The 18908-nt window shown below is 40.4% G+C and overlaps 1 protein-coding gene across 1 annotated transcript in view; it reads right to left on the bottom strand.

Annotated features, from left to right (window-relative positions):
• The window catches only part of LOC109042214 (cell surface A33 antigen), a 345787-nt gene that overhangs the window by 36109 nt on the left and 290770 nt on the right, over positions 1–18908 (bottom strand). The window contains exon 2 of the mRNA XM_019058850.2: positions 13601–13818. Within this exon, the coding sequence (XP_018914395.2) occupies positions 13601–13818 (218 nt within the window). The remainder of the gene's footprint in view (positions 1–13600; positions 13819–18908) is intronic.

Raw genomic sequence — 18908 nt, 5'->3', positions numbered from 1 at the left:
TTTTTCTTTATTTTATTGATTGGTATATCTAGATTCGATAATTTCTCGCGTAAAAACATGCCGTTTCAATGGCTTAAAATTAGTATCTATTTTTCTTATTCTTCTATTTCTTTGTCTTTACTCTCCATCATTTTCTTATCTTTCTTCTTCTTTTTCTTTTCTTCCTTCTTCCTCTCCTCCTTCTTCCTGTCCTCCTCCTTCTTTTCCTCCTCCTACATATCCTCCTCTTTTCTTTTCTCTTCCTTCCTGTCTCCTTCTTCCTCACCTCTTTCTTCCTTTTATTTTTCTTCCTAATTGTCTTCTTCTTCTACTTTTTCTTTTTCTTAGACGAAAGTACAAAATTTTACATCCACGATTTAACTTCTGAGATACTTGAATACTTGAGGTATTTTAAAGGCACGTAGAAACAGTTGACAGGACTAAGTACGAATGAGGACATTGCAAGGAGTTCCCTCATAATTTTCTTCAGGCAGAGAAGGCTTTTTGCATTTCAATTTTTTGACATCAATTCAAAGTTGAGAAAGTAAAATTTATAAAGTACATTAAGTAGGAGATTTCAAGTGTTCCGTTCTGTTGGGTGACAAAAATCACCACGTCAGAGTTCGTTGGATTTTAATTTCTTCAATTCGATAAATTTTGTTTCATTTTGATTTTCAACAATGTGTATTTAGCTATTTACATCTCAAGTGGTTTAACTCGATATAAAACTGGAGTATTTTATGTCCCTCCCCCTTTTATTTCTCATTAGATGAGCATGATTTGAAAGGAAACCAGCATCTAAATTGAAGTTTTTGTGATCCTCTCTTCTGATTTAAGTCAATATTTACCTAAAAGCGTCTTAGCTCAAATCGGCCAATCAATGCAAACTTACATATTGTGAAACATTGATTATTTTTTTACGTTTAACGTCGTAAGGAGTTTGCAAAGTGACTGCTCATTGTGAATGGACGAAATTTTGCAGTGATAAATCACTATTTCTGGATCATCCATAAAAGCACCTATCTGCATAGGGAAGCTAGTAGAACGTAGTTGTTTCTGAAATGAGGCAAAAATAATGGTCCCGTATTGCAGAATATGCAAACTAATCTCGAAAGAAATAATTTTTGTGCTAAAAAGTATTTCAGTGCAGATTTTTACACCCGGCCGCAATCGAATAAATAGTGCGCACTCACTCTGGGTAGTCCGCCTTCAACGCCGAGATTAGGCAATATAAGCGGCTTTGGAGCAGCAATAGTTGCTTGTCGGAGATCGGCCACTTTCATTCGGTTTGTTTCACAGTTCGTTTTTTTATCACAAGTCGTCCTTGCCGGCCGTGGTGGGTCGGTGTTGCAGAGCTTTCCCCTCTATCGAGATCTGAAAGCACGCTGCATCGCGTATTTCGGTGTACCCTTGCTATAGTAGCGCATTATGAAAATTCTAAAAAAGAAATGTTTTGTTGTACGACTGTCCGCTCCCTATCCCCGCTCCGACGTAAATTTCCTTTGTGCATCCCGTCCATTTATTTTCATCCCTAAGCCGATAATATCAGAGCGCTCCTGATTAGCGAAGCAGGGATTAACCTTTGCGACCGGCGGAGAAAAGAATCAAACTGGATTAACTTTTGCAGCCGGTGCCACGTTTCCAATCGGTAGGCCACCGTTTTTCCACTAAAAAGTTTTTGTAGACGATACATTTGGAATAATGAACTGTCGCTAAAAGGAAATTACTTTGGTCTGTGAAAAAAAGTATTATGAAATGGCTCTATGGCGACCAAACAAATCTCATTTTACACAGGCCTGCAGTGAATACAACCCTCTTACGGAATAATTTGGACTCACCATTGTTCCAATCTTTCCGCAATTGCCGATGTTGCTCTTGCGCGATCACGGCTACACGGCGCCGTGATACAACTATTCGTACTCAGGGGATGGCCTTATTGCATACGTAAAAAATTGAAGGCACATTAAAGCTTTCCTCTCGCTCTCAATCACGACATATGCCCTTGGCACTTCAAGGGGATTTTACAGGTTTTCCATGACTTGTCGTTGCAACTGCGGCGAATTTCACTGATTTAGCAGAATCATTGAGTCCATCCAAATTCGATTCGTGGAATTTGGAAGAAAACTCTGTTTCAAAAATTTGGTCGTTACTGCACTTCTCAGCGGCCAAAAACAGGACCAAACCAATAGATCGAATTAGACAGTGGTTCGATGGATCGTTTGGTTCAAAACAATTGAACATAACTTCAAACAAAAATTTTAAGATCTAAGTTAGAAAAGCTGAAAAAGAAGAAATTTCACTTTTCATTGCCATGTAGTACTTATAAGAATCGAAAATCAATCAGGAAAACCCTAATCCACAGATTGCTCGATTGACTTTTGAGGCTATGCTCACATATTGAACCAATTACTATCTCAGCGATAAAATGCCTGCAGGCTGATTGTTGAAATTGATAGACAAAGCGATAGAAAATAAAGACACAAGAGTACGAAGCGATCCTATTGGTTAATTTGGGTGGTTCTTACAGACTTAGAGGATAAATGATGGACTAACTAAAGGGTCTCTCATGAATTGCGGTTAGTTAGTCTATTACCTACGTCCCTTGTCCATTCCGACCATCCGCTTCCACCGATACACGGAGAAAAAAACCTCGTGCGTGGAACCCGAAGTTTAGGTCATATGGATCTCTGAAGTTTTCGGATTGAGCATCTGAACACTTTAGGTCTAGCTGTCGAGGTTCGGATCACACATTTGAAACTCCAGTTCTTACATCTGAAGTACTTCAGATGTGAGAACGAAGTTTTTCGGATGTGAAAACCGAAGTTTTTCGGATGTGAAAACCGAAGTACTTCAGATGTAAGAACTGAAGTTTCAGATGTGTGATCCAAACCTCAGCAGCTGGACCTAAAGTGTTCAGATGCTCAATCCGAAAACTTCAGAGATCCATATGACCTAAACTTCGGGTCCCACTTACGAAGTTTTTTTCTCCGTGTAGGATCCCTCTATATCCTTTTTGTCTCATTTGTCTATAGCTTTGTCTATAAATTTCAACAATGAGCCCGCTTAGATACATCGAATACGAGCCATACAAGCCATCGGCAAGGGATCCCACATGCTTCCTCTCTCTCTCTTCATAAAGGAACCTAATAAAAACGGTGGAGTCTTGGGCTAATTTCCAGGTGGGAGGCATTGTTCCCGACTCGCGGGACGGTTCTCGGTAGCGCTAAAGAGGCCCGCGGCGCGAAACGGCAATCAATGTTATTGCACGGCGGGCGCAGGGTGCAGGGTGTGGGGCGGAGTGGGTGCGCAACGGGTCTCTCGCCGGGAACCGGGAACCGGAGCAATCACGGGCGCGGGCAAGGCGCATCCCTGAATATTCATTGCTCATACAATAAACAAGCAACTCAGTCGAACACGACAAGATAGCGCAACTTCCGCCTTGTCGGGGCAACTCCCGCCGCCAAATGTTCCCTTTCCCATCGAGGCTCCTTGCGCGGCGCGCCGCGACTCGGCAAAAACGGCGTATCCATGCTCGAACGTTGCCAAATGGAGCTGAAGCACTATTTTTTAGTAATGGGCCACTGCACAGAGAAAAAAACTTCGTGCGTGGGACCCGAAGTTTAGGTCGTATGGATCTCTGAAGTTTTCGGATTGAGCACCTGAACACTTCCGGTCTAGCTGCCGAGGTTCGGATCACACATCTGAAACTTCAGTTTTTACATCTGAAGTACTTCAGATGTGAGAACCGAAGTTTTTCGGATGTGAAAACTGAAGTACTTCGGATGTGAGAACTGAAGTTTCAGATGTGTGATCCGAACCTCGACAGCTAGACCTACAGTGTTCAGATGCTCAATCTGAAAACTTCAGAGATCCATAAGACCTAAACTTCGGGTCCCACGCACGATATTTTTTCTCCGTGTAGGTAAGTTCTGAATCAGAAAAATAAGTGGCATGATAGGGACCGTCCCTAAATTACGAAACGCTCTGGACAAGGGGGGGGGGGGGGTGTCAAGGAGTGCGTTAAACCAATTTGATTTTACGTGGTGAAGGATAGGGCCCTACGTCACAAACCTCGTTTAAAAGTAGGTTTCCAGTCTTCCGGTAGTGTGTTTCATAATTGGACGTATTTCTGCCAAACCGAGCCGGAGTTAGGTGGGAAAGGAGATATGGACTGCATTTTGCAATTTGGAACCATAAATTCTGGCTTCTCTGGAAAAACACTTATGTGCATAGGGAAACTAATGGCACATACGTTGTTTTTAAATCAGGCTAGAATTTATAGTTCCAAATTGCAAAATGTAGTCCTCATGTGCTCGTTAGTCGAGGACCGTAAGATTGAATGGGAATTATAAAGCGCCAGTGACGTCAGCAGTGATGACCGAGCCGACATTCCACGGATCCGAGTCCTTTACTCACGAGCCCTATCCACGACGCTCTTGTCATATGCCCATGACTCATGAGTGTCGCATTCAGTTAGTTCCGTTTGACAGAATGTAAGATCCTGCTTTTCCATTTTTTCAAAAGGAATCATACCCATTTCAACATTGTTTCTTATGCAGCTTTCTAGAGCACACTCCATCTTTTCCACTCGTCAATTGTTCCGTTTGCAGAAATACGTCCAATTCTTTTAAAATTTTTAAGAAACAAAAAAGATACGTGTTGCTTAAATCCTCACACATGTTCAAGACCACGGAACCAACACAATACAGAAATTTAGCAAGGGAAAGGACGCAACGCGCGTTGATGACGGCGCAGAGATACGACTATTCGTGCTTGATGGATGTGCGAGTTGCGTTCGTAAAATTGAAGGCGCGGTGGCGCGAGGCGTGAATGCGGAATGCTCCGTTCTATGCTGACAATGAGGCGTCGCTCAGATTTGTAAGAAAGGTTAAAATTGAGGCCCGAATGAGTCCTTCCTATCTTTGGCTGAGTTCACACTGGATTTGTTTCTTTTTTTCAATTTGATGTCTGAATATTTTTTTACACAAAAAGTTAAAACAAAAATTTATTTTGTCACAGAGCGTACAGAAGCGCTATGAGAGTGACTTGTTATATTAGTGTATATTTTTACGATGTATTTGTAGACCTCATCTATAGCTTGTAGGTACCAGACCGGCCTCTTGCAAACCGCGGATCACCGGTTTTTCGCACTCGGGTCAATTTGACCCAGCTTGAGCATCGAAGGGTTCATGTATATCTTGTCTAATGGACCATTCAACTTTAGAGAGTGGAAGTTACCTTAGCTCACATGCATTTTTCGAGACCGGAGACTCCTTCAAAAAGGTATTTCTAAAATTGTTGCGACGACAAGAGGTAACACATCCTTGCTGTATACTTGCATTTGGAACCTAAAATTGGACGTACTTGAACGAAATAAGCCTTCCCCAGTAAGCGTATTAAAATTGAACATACGTAGAACATTTCAGGAAGTTTAAAAGAAGACACATATAGAGTATAGTTGTCCAACATCCAGTACTACTAATATATAGGGTGTTACGTAATTACAATTATCAATAAAAAGGTACGTAATCTGAGGTCAACTTTCTACTTTAGAGACTAGTTGACGGACAAATAATGTTCAGTAATTATATTCGTCACTTTTAAAAGGATTGGAAAAAACCGTGGCGTATAGGCGTAATCTAATTTTTCGTAAGTTTTAGTATATCTTCAAGTCAAATTAAAAAAAAAACATATCGTAGAATCAGGACTGTGCAATCGATCGGTTGGCTAATGAGTCGCTCTCATCAGTACTTAGAAAGTGTAGATATACCTCAACCTCATCTGGGATCACTTAAAGCAAATCTGTTTCACCCTATACGCAAGCTTGGGAAGCAGCGACGCAAAAAAAATGAAGCCACTGCAGCCAGTCAGACAGCACGCACGAGATAAAAGCCCAAACTGGATGTTTCCGAGCGCCGAGATTGCACCATCCATCACCCAGGACCCAGACCCTCCACCATTCATCATTAATTCGCAGATGCGCCCGTAATAACAGTTGTTTCCCTCTAACACTATTAATCGGACCACAAGCATTCTCCGTTGCCGACCATTGAAAAAAAGTAAATAAAAAATCAGAGGATGATTCAATAAATTCGGGCCCCTGGACAAAAACGTTAACTCTTATATTTAATGAATAATTGAACTGCATTTTCCAATTCGGAACTACAATATCTGCCTCAGTTTAGAAACGACGTTTATGCCATTAGTTTCCCTATGCACATGAGCGTTTTTACGGATAGGCTAGAAATTATAGTTGCTAATTGCAAAATGTAGTCCAATAATTGAGAGGCTTGGGGGAGAAGGCGCACAAGTGCAGTTTTTGCCTTCAAGAAACACGTGTTTAAAGTTTCAAAATTGCATCGAACCTTGTGGTAGGAAGGAAGTTAAGTCACTTTTTGATGCTTTAAAGTTGGACTTTAGTTATAATTCTTTCACAGAATATACTTTGAAACTAGTTGTAGTTGAGTTCAGGACTATCTCAATTTTTCAAAAATTGCACCTATGCGCTTTGTCCTCTAGGCCTACGAGTTCATGTTAAGAAAAATATATCAATGAACTCGTTCAAATCTCATTAATAACAGGGGACTTCCGTGTATTCCCTACGGCCACCGTTGATATTTGCTGTGCACTTGTTCATAGTTGGACGGAACGTAGGAACGTCAAATACTGATCACTCGATACTTACCCATCGATAACCAAACGTATCATGTCAAATACTATTCATAACATTGATTTAGATACAACAGCAAGCTAAACAATAGTATTGGACGAGATACAATACCAAAGCCTGGTAAAATAAGAACATAAACTTCTGGATGACCAAAAAACCAAAATAAGTGCTGATATAAAATATTTGTAGGATCACCGATAGTTCAATAGTATTGGACTAAATTTTTGGACAAGAACCACAATTTCGACTCGTTTAGAAACAACATACGTGGAATCGGTTTCCTCATGCAGTTACAAGCTTTTATGATTGAGCCAGGTATATAAACGGCACGAATGAATGCCGCAAAAAACTGTGTTTCGATCACCATTCTCATTCGACCCAGAGTTTTTCCAAATTACTATTTTATGAAAAAACGTTGCAAATAAATATTTAACGTAGCGAAAAATGATTTGCATTTTTGTGGTAAAAATTTGTAGAATTTGGAGGTGACCAATTTATCGTAGATTTAGGGAAATCCTGGCTTAAAGTATGTGGCATCACCTCTGAGGATACACAGTATTTCTGTCTAAAAACGGAAGCATCGACACCTCCTCTTTCTAGTTCCTAGGGGCGTCGATGAAGGTGAAACGAGTGAAACATTGCCGATGAGCTCAATACAGCCGTGCTGAGGAGAAGCATCGTATCAACATTCGAACATTGCAACATTCCTCCTGAAAAAAAATCGAGCTATCTGGAAAACTTGTCAATTTTCTCTCTTAGTTTTTCGAGGGATTTAATCCAATATATCTGAGAATTTCAAGGCAAAAGTATCCATTAATTTTTTCAAAGATAAGTAGAAGGTGTCCGAGAGTTAATGCGTTGTATTTTGAAGATTGATTTTCGGGGTCAAAACACATACTTTTTGGCTGGTATGTTGGAGTTTTTTGCCAACGCGCGTTAAAAATTCAGCATAAAGCTGAAAATCTCAATACTTTTGAGCTCTGTAAAAGCTCACGTGTAAGTGCTTTTTTAGGCCCCAGAGCAAAGTTGTGAATTTACAAAAAATTGTTCAAAGGGTCGAACACAGGCCAAAATTGCCTGCTGGTAATTTTTAGTAACTTTTCATTTTTTATTCTTTGATAGGTCTACTCATTTATGGTAAAGCTGTGGGCAAGATCTATTGAAAATATGTGTTACTTTTACACTTAAACAAAAGTACTCTAATTCCAGAATCCAATTTTCACTAACATTATTTTGACACCCATGAACCAATTTTGGAAAAAAGCCAAAACTTCGAGGGGCTCTAGCGCCGAAAAGAGCGTTTTCAGAGAAACTTCCGAAGGACAAAAAGCCCTCTTTTTACCCCCCACCCCCCAAAATAAAATCCTCGAAAATATAGTGCATTAATTTTCAGGTAAACTGAATTTAATCGGAATTTCGGCAACATGCGAGTGCTCATACGACGTTCTCACTTAGGAGGGTCGAAAATAAGTCAAGCCAGAGTGAGCCGTGTCGACTTTGGCCCTCGGCGCGGACCACTTCAAACTAAAATAAGGATTAACCGGGACGACGGAGAGCCGAAAATGAAAAAAAAAGGGGGCGGGGGTGGAGGAGGGGGAGGGAGAGATGCGATACGTCGAGAATAAGATAAAAGGTGAAACCGGATTAAGTGGAGGCACGTAGTATTGAATGAGAACTAAGTGAGCTCGAAAGGCTCTCTATCCTCCGCTAAGGCCGGGTTGCCGAATCTTGGTGCCAGGTGTCTCGAGGTAGTTTTCCGAAAAAAAAGGTGGAAAAGCGTTTTTCCGACCATCGGTCTGTAACCTCAGTCTGACAGATTCAGATCGTGGGACTCCTATGCTGCCGCGAAACGCAAAAACGCCGTAAACGTCATTTTAATTTTTTTGGAAACAATGTATCATAGCAGAAAAACTTGTGTACCTTTGGAAAATGTTTGTACAGAATTCTTTCGCAAATACTATCAAGAACTTAACCTGCAAATTTGACGTGCATGGGTAAAACAGTTTTCATTTTATGAAGTGTTAAGTTCCAAAAAACGTGGGAAAATCTTGTATTTACGGCGATCTTTCTTAGCATGGGCAGTATGTGTCAGATGTGGACGCATTGGAAATAGAAGGAGAGGGAAGCTGAGGGCGGAAAAGAGAGTGAAAGAGAGGATAGAAAAGAAAAAGAGGGAGAGGATCCCGGTTAAGAGGTCGACGAAGAAGAAGAAAAGAGAAAATAAGAGGCAGAGGAAGAGGAAAAAGTAGAGGGGAAGAAGAAGAAGAAAAGAAGAGTGTAAAGCGGAGGAGGAAAAGAGAGTGAAAGAGAAGATAGAAAAGAAAGAGAAGGAGAGGATTCAGGACAAGAGGTCGACGAAGAAGAAGAAAAAAAGAAGAAAAGAGAATAAAAGGAGGAGGAACAGGAAGAAGTAGAGGGGAAGAAGAAAAGAGTATAAAGCGGAGGAGAAATGTATTTTTCTCCACCTCCTTCTCCATTTCTTCATTTTTTCTCTTATTCCTTTTTATGAGGTCAAAGACTTTTAGCCGTTGGTCCTTTTAATGTGGCTTAGGTAGGTAAAAGAGGGTCTAAAGGACTCTATACGTCAGATCAGGGTTAAAATAAATCCTGAATTTCAATTTCCCCCGATTGTCTTCGAGAAAAAAGTACCCTCCGCAATTTGGGGGAAAATATTGATGCTGAAATAGTTGGAGTCTAACTTTTCAGCCCTAGTTTAACGAGTGCAGTCAAATTTAATTATAAAAAAGTTTTAGTGCAGATAAAGATGAAATTCCTGGTCTACAATATTACAAGATCGACAAAAAGCGAGCAGAATAGAGGAAGAAAGGTAGAGGTTGAGAGTAAATATGAGGGAGAGTACGTCTTCATCACGGATGTAAGGAAGAATGGGGGAAGATGTAGGGGCTCCCTTGATTTCGACCAAATTTGGCAGTTGTAAGCCCGGCAGTCTGGTCGGCTTGAGGGTCGAGGGCCTGCGCGCGGAATAGCAATGATACCGAGCGGAGGGCTGGATTAAAGGAGACTTAAAGTTGCGGTGAGTGAGCCAGTAACTTGGGCTCCTCCACCCACCGCGCCGTCAAAAATCTAACCGTGCGTGCCGCCCCCTTCAACGGTTAACTGACGCACACGAATCTAGGAGGGAAAAACACGATGCTGCAATGGACCTCTGGACAGGCTCCAATTCTAAGCTATGTGTTTTATGCGATAGTTCATCATGAACAAAACATCATGGGAGCAATTACCGGAGATTCGAAACAGGAATTTTTGGTTATTTTACCATCTTTCAGTGTCTAACTTTACCATGCGTAATTCTACCGACTTTCTTTTTCATTGAATACGGTGAGATTACTGGCGGAAGGTTATTGAGTACAGTAAATAAAATGGATAAAATTACCGACCTGGAATTTCCTGTAAATTGGTCATTTTACCATATTCTGGTAATCCCACTATGGTAATTTTTACCGGTGAATTTATTATGCGTCCTTTGTAGAAAAGCCGGTACCGTTGCCAGCTTTTCCCACAAACTGGTAGCCACCGAGAGAACCATTCTTTCTTACGATGTCACTCAGGTAACTCTTATACTTTTGGCAGTCAAACGGGCCTACAGCATTAAAGATTGTGATTGGATGATTGCAACTGATACACGGAAAAAAAAGGTGGTAATTGGACCCAGGTAAGCTTTTGGGTTAAGGTAATATGCCCTGATGGAATTTACTATACGCTTACGTAACATCTACCGCCTAGTCACTTTCGTAGTAAACTTCACCTTGGAATCTGCAACGGCTCGAAATTAGGTAAATTTTAAATTGCCTTTTTCATGTTTTTTTCTACGTAGATCACGAAACGAAAGCATCCTTCCTCATGAAATTGCCTGGGAGACTTTTGCTAAAGCACGATACTTCTTTTAAAGAGATGAGGCCATCACATATACCGATTAAGGCTACATAATCGTAATTTGCGATTAATGAACATCAAACATGAACCACGATGTTAGTGGTTAAAGTGTCACTCCGTTTTTGCTGTTGAAAACTTGCAGAATTATGTGAGTTTCCTGTCCAGAATAATGATATAATCAATAGATCACCTTCCGGCCAAACACAAGCGCTATTCCACGTTTAAAAATTTCCACCCCCATTTTATTTTTTTCCAGAAAAATTGTTCAACAAAGCTGTCCGAAAATTTCACTGAATTTCATTTGTGCTGCTTATATACTATTTTATAAAATTTTCAAACAGATTCAACCAACGATTTCTCTATAAAAAAATAAAATAACGACAAAAATTTTTAAGCGTCGCATGGCTTTTGTGATACTCTTACCGGAAGGTCACAGCTGCACTGAAAAAAAAATATCGGTGTATTTACTAAGAAAAGGGTAAAATTACCAAGAATCCAGGGTTCTATTTGATCCCAGTTTTTTCTTGGTAAAATTACCATTTATGGAATTGGTGATTTTACCCAGAAATCTCAGTAAAATTATTGAACTTTCTCGGTAATATTACTGGACCTTGGTAAAAACGCCAATATTTTTTATCGACTGTGGTAGAATTACCGAGGTAAAATGGCAAAGTTACCGGGAATTGAAAACCACTAAAAGTGGTATTCTTACCGAAAAAAAAACAGTAAAAATACTGGTTTTTAGGTAAGCTTACCAGTCTGTCTCGGTAAAATTACCAATAATTGGTAAAAAAAAGTGAGATGGTAAAGGTACCAACGGACCTTGGTAAAAACGCCGAGAATTTTTTTTCAGTGTGTTAGTTACCTCATAATAACGTTACTTCAATGGCGACTCGGCAACAATATACCACGGGGACTTATTTTAATGAGTTTTGCCGATAAAACATCATGGCTGTTTGTACACGTCGTGTTCACAAATAACGGAGGCCATCCACCTTGGAATGGGGCTCATGTCCGCTCCCGTATGGCCCCCCATCGATTAAAATATTTGAAAATTGATGTTCAAATAACATAAGGCTCCACTTAAAACGCTGCGGCCTCATCAGGTGGTAAAACAAGTCCCGATCCCTCGACGGTTGCGTTGAACACGGCGTTGTCCGCTCAACGAATAAAATGTGCGTTTATCACACATTCAAGAATGTCATTCAAACACTGGTAAAAAAAGTAGCTTGGATCTGGAGTCCAGACTCTTGAAAACAATGACAAGAAAAAATACTCTTGATTCAATCGGATTTTTGCTTGAATCCAAAAGAAATCCGCTTTAATTAAGAGGGTAGGTTCTTGATCCAAGCGAAAATCCGATTAAATCAGGAGTCTTTTTTCTTGTCAATGTTTTCAAGAGTCTGGACTCTAGATCCAATGTGTTTTTTTTTTTTTCCAGTGTTGTTCGCTTACAACACTATTTTAAACCTACAAATTTACAAAGCCTACAAACCTAAAATGATACTTCACGCATTACGTAATGCTTGAAGTATCCCGTTAGGTTTGTAGGCGCCAATGCGCGTTTAGCACTTTGAAATAGATGTTGATGATTAAAAGACGAAACCACGTATCCCCCTGAAGATTGGAACTTCTTCGCTGTTGGCAGAATATTCTCTGTTTTAAGAGTCTGGACTCTAAATCCAAGCGACTTTTTTTTTCCAGTGAAGGCTACGAGAGCAACAAAACTGAAGATAGGAAAGACGTACTTAGGCCTATTTTTTAATTTTTCTCCTAAATCAGTCAAAGACCTCATTCGTAATAGAGCGGATGGTTGCAAGGTCACACTTTACGCCATCGCGCCTTCAATTTTACAGATGCAACACGGACACCCATCAAGCACGAATAGTTGTATCTCCGCGCCGTCATAACCGCGAGTCCTCTCATCAGTTATTAGAGGTAAAATTGCTTACCTCATTTTTGATCAAAACTCTAAGCCAAATGCATGACTCTGAAATGGGGAGGGGAAAAAAACCTTGAACGATAGTTTCCATGGCGTAGATATTTTTTCCCATCACGACAAATTAGAAATAATGACATTCAGAAATGAAATGACACACGGAGGAAAAAACTTCGTGCATGGGACCCGAAGTTGAGGTCATATGAATCTCTGAAGTTTTCGGATCACGCATCCGAAAACTTGAGGTCGAGCTGCCGAAGTTCGGGTCAGACATCGAGGCACTTCGGTATGTACCGGAGTACTTCAGATAAGTGACCCGAACCCTTCGGTATGTATCGAAGTACTTCAGATGTCTGACTCGAACTTCGACAGCTGGACCTCAAGTTTTTAGATACGTGATCCAAAAACTTCAGAGATCCATATGACCTTAACTTCGGGTCCCAAGCACGAAGTGTTTTACTCCGTGCAGAAACGAAACATTTTTCAAGCAAGCAACAAAATCGCAGTGCAAGAATAATTGACACTGAAATATAGAGATGGAGCTAGGTAAAATATGCCTTGAAATTTGAAGAAGAAAATGAAATTAATCGACCACAACTTAGAGGAGACTATTTCGCATCATCTGGTGCAAAGAACACCAAAATATGCGGGAATTCAAAGTTTGAGTATAATAAACTGCAAATTGAATAGAAAACATGGATGAATTTAGCCAATGCTATTGTCAGCATTGCAGCGATCCATTTCAAGAACTTTTAACATCATTATTGTGAGGAGTAAACCCAAGGTCCCTATAGGAGGCATTAAAAAGCGTTTACTACCAAACACTGAGAATTGATGCTTTAAACCCCGAATAGGTTTTTTGTTGTACCGGGCGGTTTTTTCCCACCTTAAGGTAAAATTCTTGTTCTTCCAGTTAATCCGTATTATCTAACGTTACTTTGTTTCTTGATATAAAAATTTAATTTAATGTAACTTATGCAAATAAATACGAAGTATTTAGTTCTTGTCGTAGTTACGATATGTTAGAATACAAATTTGTTACGTAAATAAAAAAAAAAAAAAAATCCCTTAAAGGTCCTTTGCCTGACTCCATCCCAAATGATGAAAGTGTTACTCACAACGCCGGTGCCGAATTTCCGGATTGTACACGGAAGCGTGGCGGTGCTTCCGGTTTGAGCCACGATGACTGTTGAGTTTTCGGTGGCGAAGACAGCGGTGGAGGATGAAGATAATCCTATCTGGTTGTTTGATGATCCTCTCGGTTCCGCGTCGCCCGATTTTCCTATGCTTCGTCTATGCTTGTACTTCAACGAACTCAGGAGCAGAGTGTCAAAATCTGGAACATACGATAAAAATGAATTAGATACATTTTTCATTTGGATGGGTAGTGCAAAAAGTGTGGCCAGAAGAACCTCAAATATGAAATAGGCAATATATCAGAGGCATCAAGTAAAAGTACCCGATACACTCGCCATTCAACTTTGTCCAAGCTCTATTCACACCTGGAAAGACAAAAAATTAAATTCCTATAGTAATGGGAAAAATTTGGTCAAGGAGATGGGTTAGTTAGTTGGTCTAAGGTTATACTCGTAGATTAGCAAAATTGAATGAGATCTGTTCATATGCTAAGTTTTTACGTTGAATATTAAGATATATATCGCCCACAAAAAAACGCGACGTATGAAGTCATCCTTCGCGGTAATGGTATGGTTTCTTTCAGTTTGGTTTTATCCGAGTTTCACATCGAACAACCAGTACAAATGTGAGTCTCGCTGATTGATGAAACCGAGGTGGAAGAAACCAGGGTATGCACTACGACGATGGATGACGTCATGCACCTCTCTATTCGATAGGTAAGCAATTTCTCCGTGAATATTGGACGTTGGAACTTGGCATTTGCACAGATCTCATCAATTTTTGCTCATCGATAACCTTGAAAATCTAAACTCTCGATTCTGCAACTAGCGCAACTGACTCTTAGGTTATTTAATATGCTCTTAGTCGACACATTTATTAATTAATTTGGTATTTGGCGGAATATATATATTGCATATTGTGAGCTTAAATTGTAGAGAAACTTGTATAGCAAGAGTCTGTAATTCGGTATTGAGGGGGGGCAACAATATGGGCGATATATTATACGAGTGCAGTCCGCGAACGTTGAGCGAATGAAAGCTGAATATTGCTGGATGCTGTAAAGTGGGAACTGAAAAAGGCATCGATGGTTGTTCCAACCTTCTTGGCAGCTAGGTCTCCTGGCACGTCGATGCAACTGTTGAGTTTTGATCATCGGAATTGAATGACAAATTTACCTTCTAATCCACATCAAACGCAAAAAATTATCAAAAGACATTTTTTGATACTCTGTTTGCGAATTACGTTGATCAAGGGGTAAAGAAGAAGTGAGATCAAGAAGTTTTGATGGGCAACATTCAACAGTTGTTTCGATGCCCCATTTTGATCGGCTTACTTTGATCGTGAAAACATATAGTTTCTGACGGCGCTGTCTCGGATTATCGATAACCTCATTTCCTGCTTCATTTTTAGCAAGAGAGGAAGGTTTTAGAGACCTTATACTGCTTTCTCCCCTTGATGTAAAAGCTTGCAACTCTCTTTGAGAATATATACTCTTTGAATATCTTTAAATATATAATATTTGACGTTAGGTTCCCATTGAAAACCTCGGGCTGATAAAGAAAACGATGTTGAAAACATACTAATTCGCGCAACTTTTTAGGTCGCCTTGGCTCAAAGCGCAACTTTCGCGAGCAGCAGCCTCCGACTAAAAACTGAATTGTCGTATTCTCGACCGTCCTTTACACTACCGCGCTAAGGAAAAAATGCCATTTGAACGATTCGAATGTTGCCAAATTTCCTCTCAGAAAATATTTATTTTTGAAGAAAGTTATGAATATTTTCCCTTGAAATTTTCAAACTTTTTAGATCGAACTTCGAACGAAATCCTCCGAAAGATCGGAAGAGAAATGTTCTTAAATTTTCCCGAAAATGCGTGATTTGTCGAAGGAGATTTGGCAACGCCTGATGGCCCATACGGCGTTCTTCCTTAGCACGGCAGTACACAGCCCCATTTTTCCTCTCAGCGTTGCGAAGAACGGCTTAATTGTAGCCACTTAAGCGCTCATTAATTAGGCTTACATCTCGGCTGCTCGAGGTGTCCTAAGGGGGTGCAGGCCTCAAGGTCCTCCCAGCGTGTTTTCGTCAGAAATTAAAACGGAAAAGTCCCGAAATCTTCCGAGAGCCTAACACTCTCCCAAATTACTGCAGGCTCACGAGAACGTGAGTCGGAAAAACATTGTTTGAGTTTCGCCATTAATTCTCGAGGGCCTTTCTGGATTCAGCCGAGGAGTGACATTGTTCCAGCTCAAGGCTAATCTAATTAGCTCTCTTGCCATTTTTTTGCGGCTCGATCGACAAAGCCGCAAAATTTTCCGACGGTTGAGTGTTTCAAGCACTCGTCTCGCAATTACTTCTGCTCGGCTGCGAGTGATTATCGCCGCCAAATTGTCTACGGCACTCTTTTTGTGGCTCCTCTGACGTAAGAACGTGAAAAATTTCAAAGATGAGCCCGATTGTCCGTATAACAGTTTGCTTTCCAGGGCTCAAATTAAAATGTAGATGCGTTTTTACGTAGAGGGAACGACGCCTCCACGTTATGCGGTGACTCGCCTCTTTGATGTATTCTGTCTTGCTGAAGAAAAACGCCATATGGGCATTCGGACGTTGTCAAATTCTTGGAATAAAACAAAACGGTTCTGAGAAGGTTCTTTGTAAGTTTTGATTCCTCATTGATTTGAAGGAAAGAAAGAGTACGAAAGACATAATGTGACAAATAAATAAAAAAAAAAAAACATACTTAAGAATACAAAGTAAGATTAAAAATTACCGACAAGTGAATTGATGCGAATGAAAAAACTTATACCATAAAGGATGGAAAAGAAAGCAGGAACCAAAACGAAGGTTTCGGGAAGAGACAAAAGAGGAGTAGGAGAAATAGCCGGAATTACCGCCACGATCGGTTTTTCTGGGAAAGTTATAATTACTTCCTTTCAGAGAATTCTCTTCACATTTTTGAAACTCTGAAAGTTTCAAGGGAAAATATTCATAATTTTCTTGGAGATAAGAGCTTACTGAGGAAAATTTGGCAATATTTGAATGTTCGTGTGGCGTTTTTCCTTCCCAAGACATTTTTCCTTCTCAAAAAAGTTGTTGAGAATTTGACGACTAATTTGCGTCTCTGTTGCCGATGATTAAGTTGGGAGAAAGGGTGATAAGGATCCAGGTGCTCAATTTACCTTCAAGGCAATGAAAATGTGATGGAGCTGCTTTTAATATAGACAATCTCAAAAGATGAAGTTAAATTTTTGCCTTCACGGCCTTGACTCAGCAGGTTTTTAGTATGAGTCTAAGAGTGGTCACGAGAGGAAACTGGGATCACTTTTATGGTTCAAAGTATCAAAGTTACTTCTACCGAAATATTAGAAAATATCGATTGTTAAAATCTTAGACCGCTAAATGTCATGTCGGTTATCCGACAAGAAAAAATTTCCTGTCGGTCACGTAACTCACAAAACATTTTGTGGACATAAGGTCTCTGGAATGAAGTCATCATATTTTTGCGTGTATATTTTTATACCAAGTCACAAAATTTGAACACTCTCCAAAGACGAATGTATTCTTTTTCACTTAATGTTTCCCAAGTATTTTTTTAAGTCGAAGCAATGTCGGTGACAAATCACCGACAATTTGCAAGCGATTTACATGTTCCTACTGTTGCTTCAATTAATTGCAAACAATTTCGTAATTTCCATGTGCACGATGAAAGCTTGACGAACGAAAGTCCTCAAAGGCACCATCTCGTGTTGAAGCGCCTTCATTTTTCATGATACCATCGCATTGTCACGGCGTTAGTTTAGTTGCATGTGCGATTCGAACCCAACCTAGGTCACGAGTTTTGCCACACATGCCACACACATTTTGCTATCCTAGGTGTACGTGCATGTCACTACCATGTATACGATGCACACAAAAAGGTGTGTATTTATGCTAAGTAACGGCAAGAAAATCTGTCCTCTCTTCTTGTTTATTTATTTCTGAATTTTATCCTTTTCAAATTATTCACTTGTGACTAGCAAATTGTCCGCGATTGGTAACTGCCCACGACATATACTTCAAAAACTTAACTGGTAATACTAATATGTCTGCTGATGTGAAATCACACCGATATGCAATTGGTCAGATATTACGATGAATAAACGCAATATCTGGACTCCGTACTTAGCGAAAGCCAAGACTTAGCCCGAGCCTCACTCCGAGAAAATTCCTCGAGATGTTTGTCTGATGTCAACAGGATTTCGAGAGGCGAAATGCGCTCGGGCGAGCCGAAACAGAGCCGAAGCGGCGGCTCGGTTCAAGGAAACATTCCATCCGGCGGTCTTGTTTCCTTCATCCTTCCAGTGCACGCATTTACTTTTGATTGATGCAGACGCATTAAGCGTTCCCGCGGGTTGCAGCGCCGCGAGATGAAGGGGCGGAATTAATCGAGACGAGAGATATCATTAGCGTAAATCGTCAGCACTTAAGGCGCGGCGAACGGACGAATCCATGCAAGCGATTTTAATTGCTGTTATTATAATAACCGTTTACTACTGACCCCCTTCTCGCGAATCGATTGTCAAGCCCCCCGGCCCCCGCCGCATCCCGTCCACTTTGTATATTTCAATTACCCTTTGCTGTGCTGCACCCCCCGGGCCCCCCGGAACCGTTACTTTGCGCCCCCGTTTTCCTTTCTCCATCGACAAATTTCCCTTTGATGATTTCCGTTTTTATTTTGCGTTTTTCGCCGTCGCCGAGTTTCGATTTTGCAACGGGTTCGGGCTAACAATAGCTTGGATCGACTCATCGGTTGCGGTGTAGCCAAACTCAAAATTTTATAGACTGTCGTATGCAACTGCAACGTAGTGACGAGTATTGCAACTGAAACAGTTTTACTTCGATATTTAATTTAAATAATATAAAAGTTATTTTTTTCCGTTATCGGTGGAAAGAAAACCCTGGTAAAAATTGGCAGTAGAATCTGTGTTCCAAAATACCATAGACCTACGGCCGGCTGTAAGATTTCCAATAGCTTCTATGGCCGGCTAAACAATTTCTTATAGCCTTTTATAGCCGATGGCGATTAAGCAACTCACAGCCAGGTGATAAAGTGTATGCTAAACGTCACTAATTCCGGATGCTAGGACTTAGTGAGTTTTTGGACCACTGCTCTCTTTTTGGGCCGTAGTATCTTGATTTATTTTGCGAGGAAAGCTCCGTACTTTTGATGGATGCCTGCCATTCCTAACATATTAGAGCGCCTTCAGTTTCGTATGATGCTGTGCAATACCTCTGGTGTGAAATAGTTGCTTC

This window comes from Bemisia tabaci, chromosome 5 (assembly GCF_918797505.1).
Source record: "Bemisia tabaci chromosome 5, PGI_BMITA_v3".
NCBI lineage: Eukaryota > Metazoa > Arthropoda > Insecta > Hemiptera > Aleyrodidae > Bemisia > Bemisia tabaci.
Note: the sequence above shows the minus strand (reverse complement) of the source record. Positions and strands in the feature narration are given on the sequence as shown.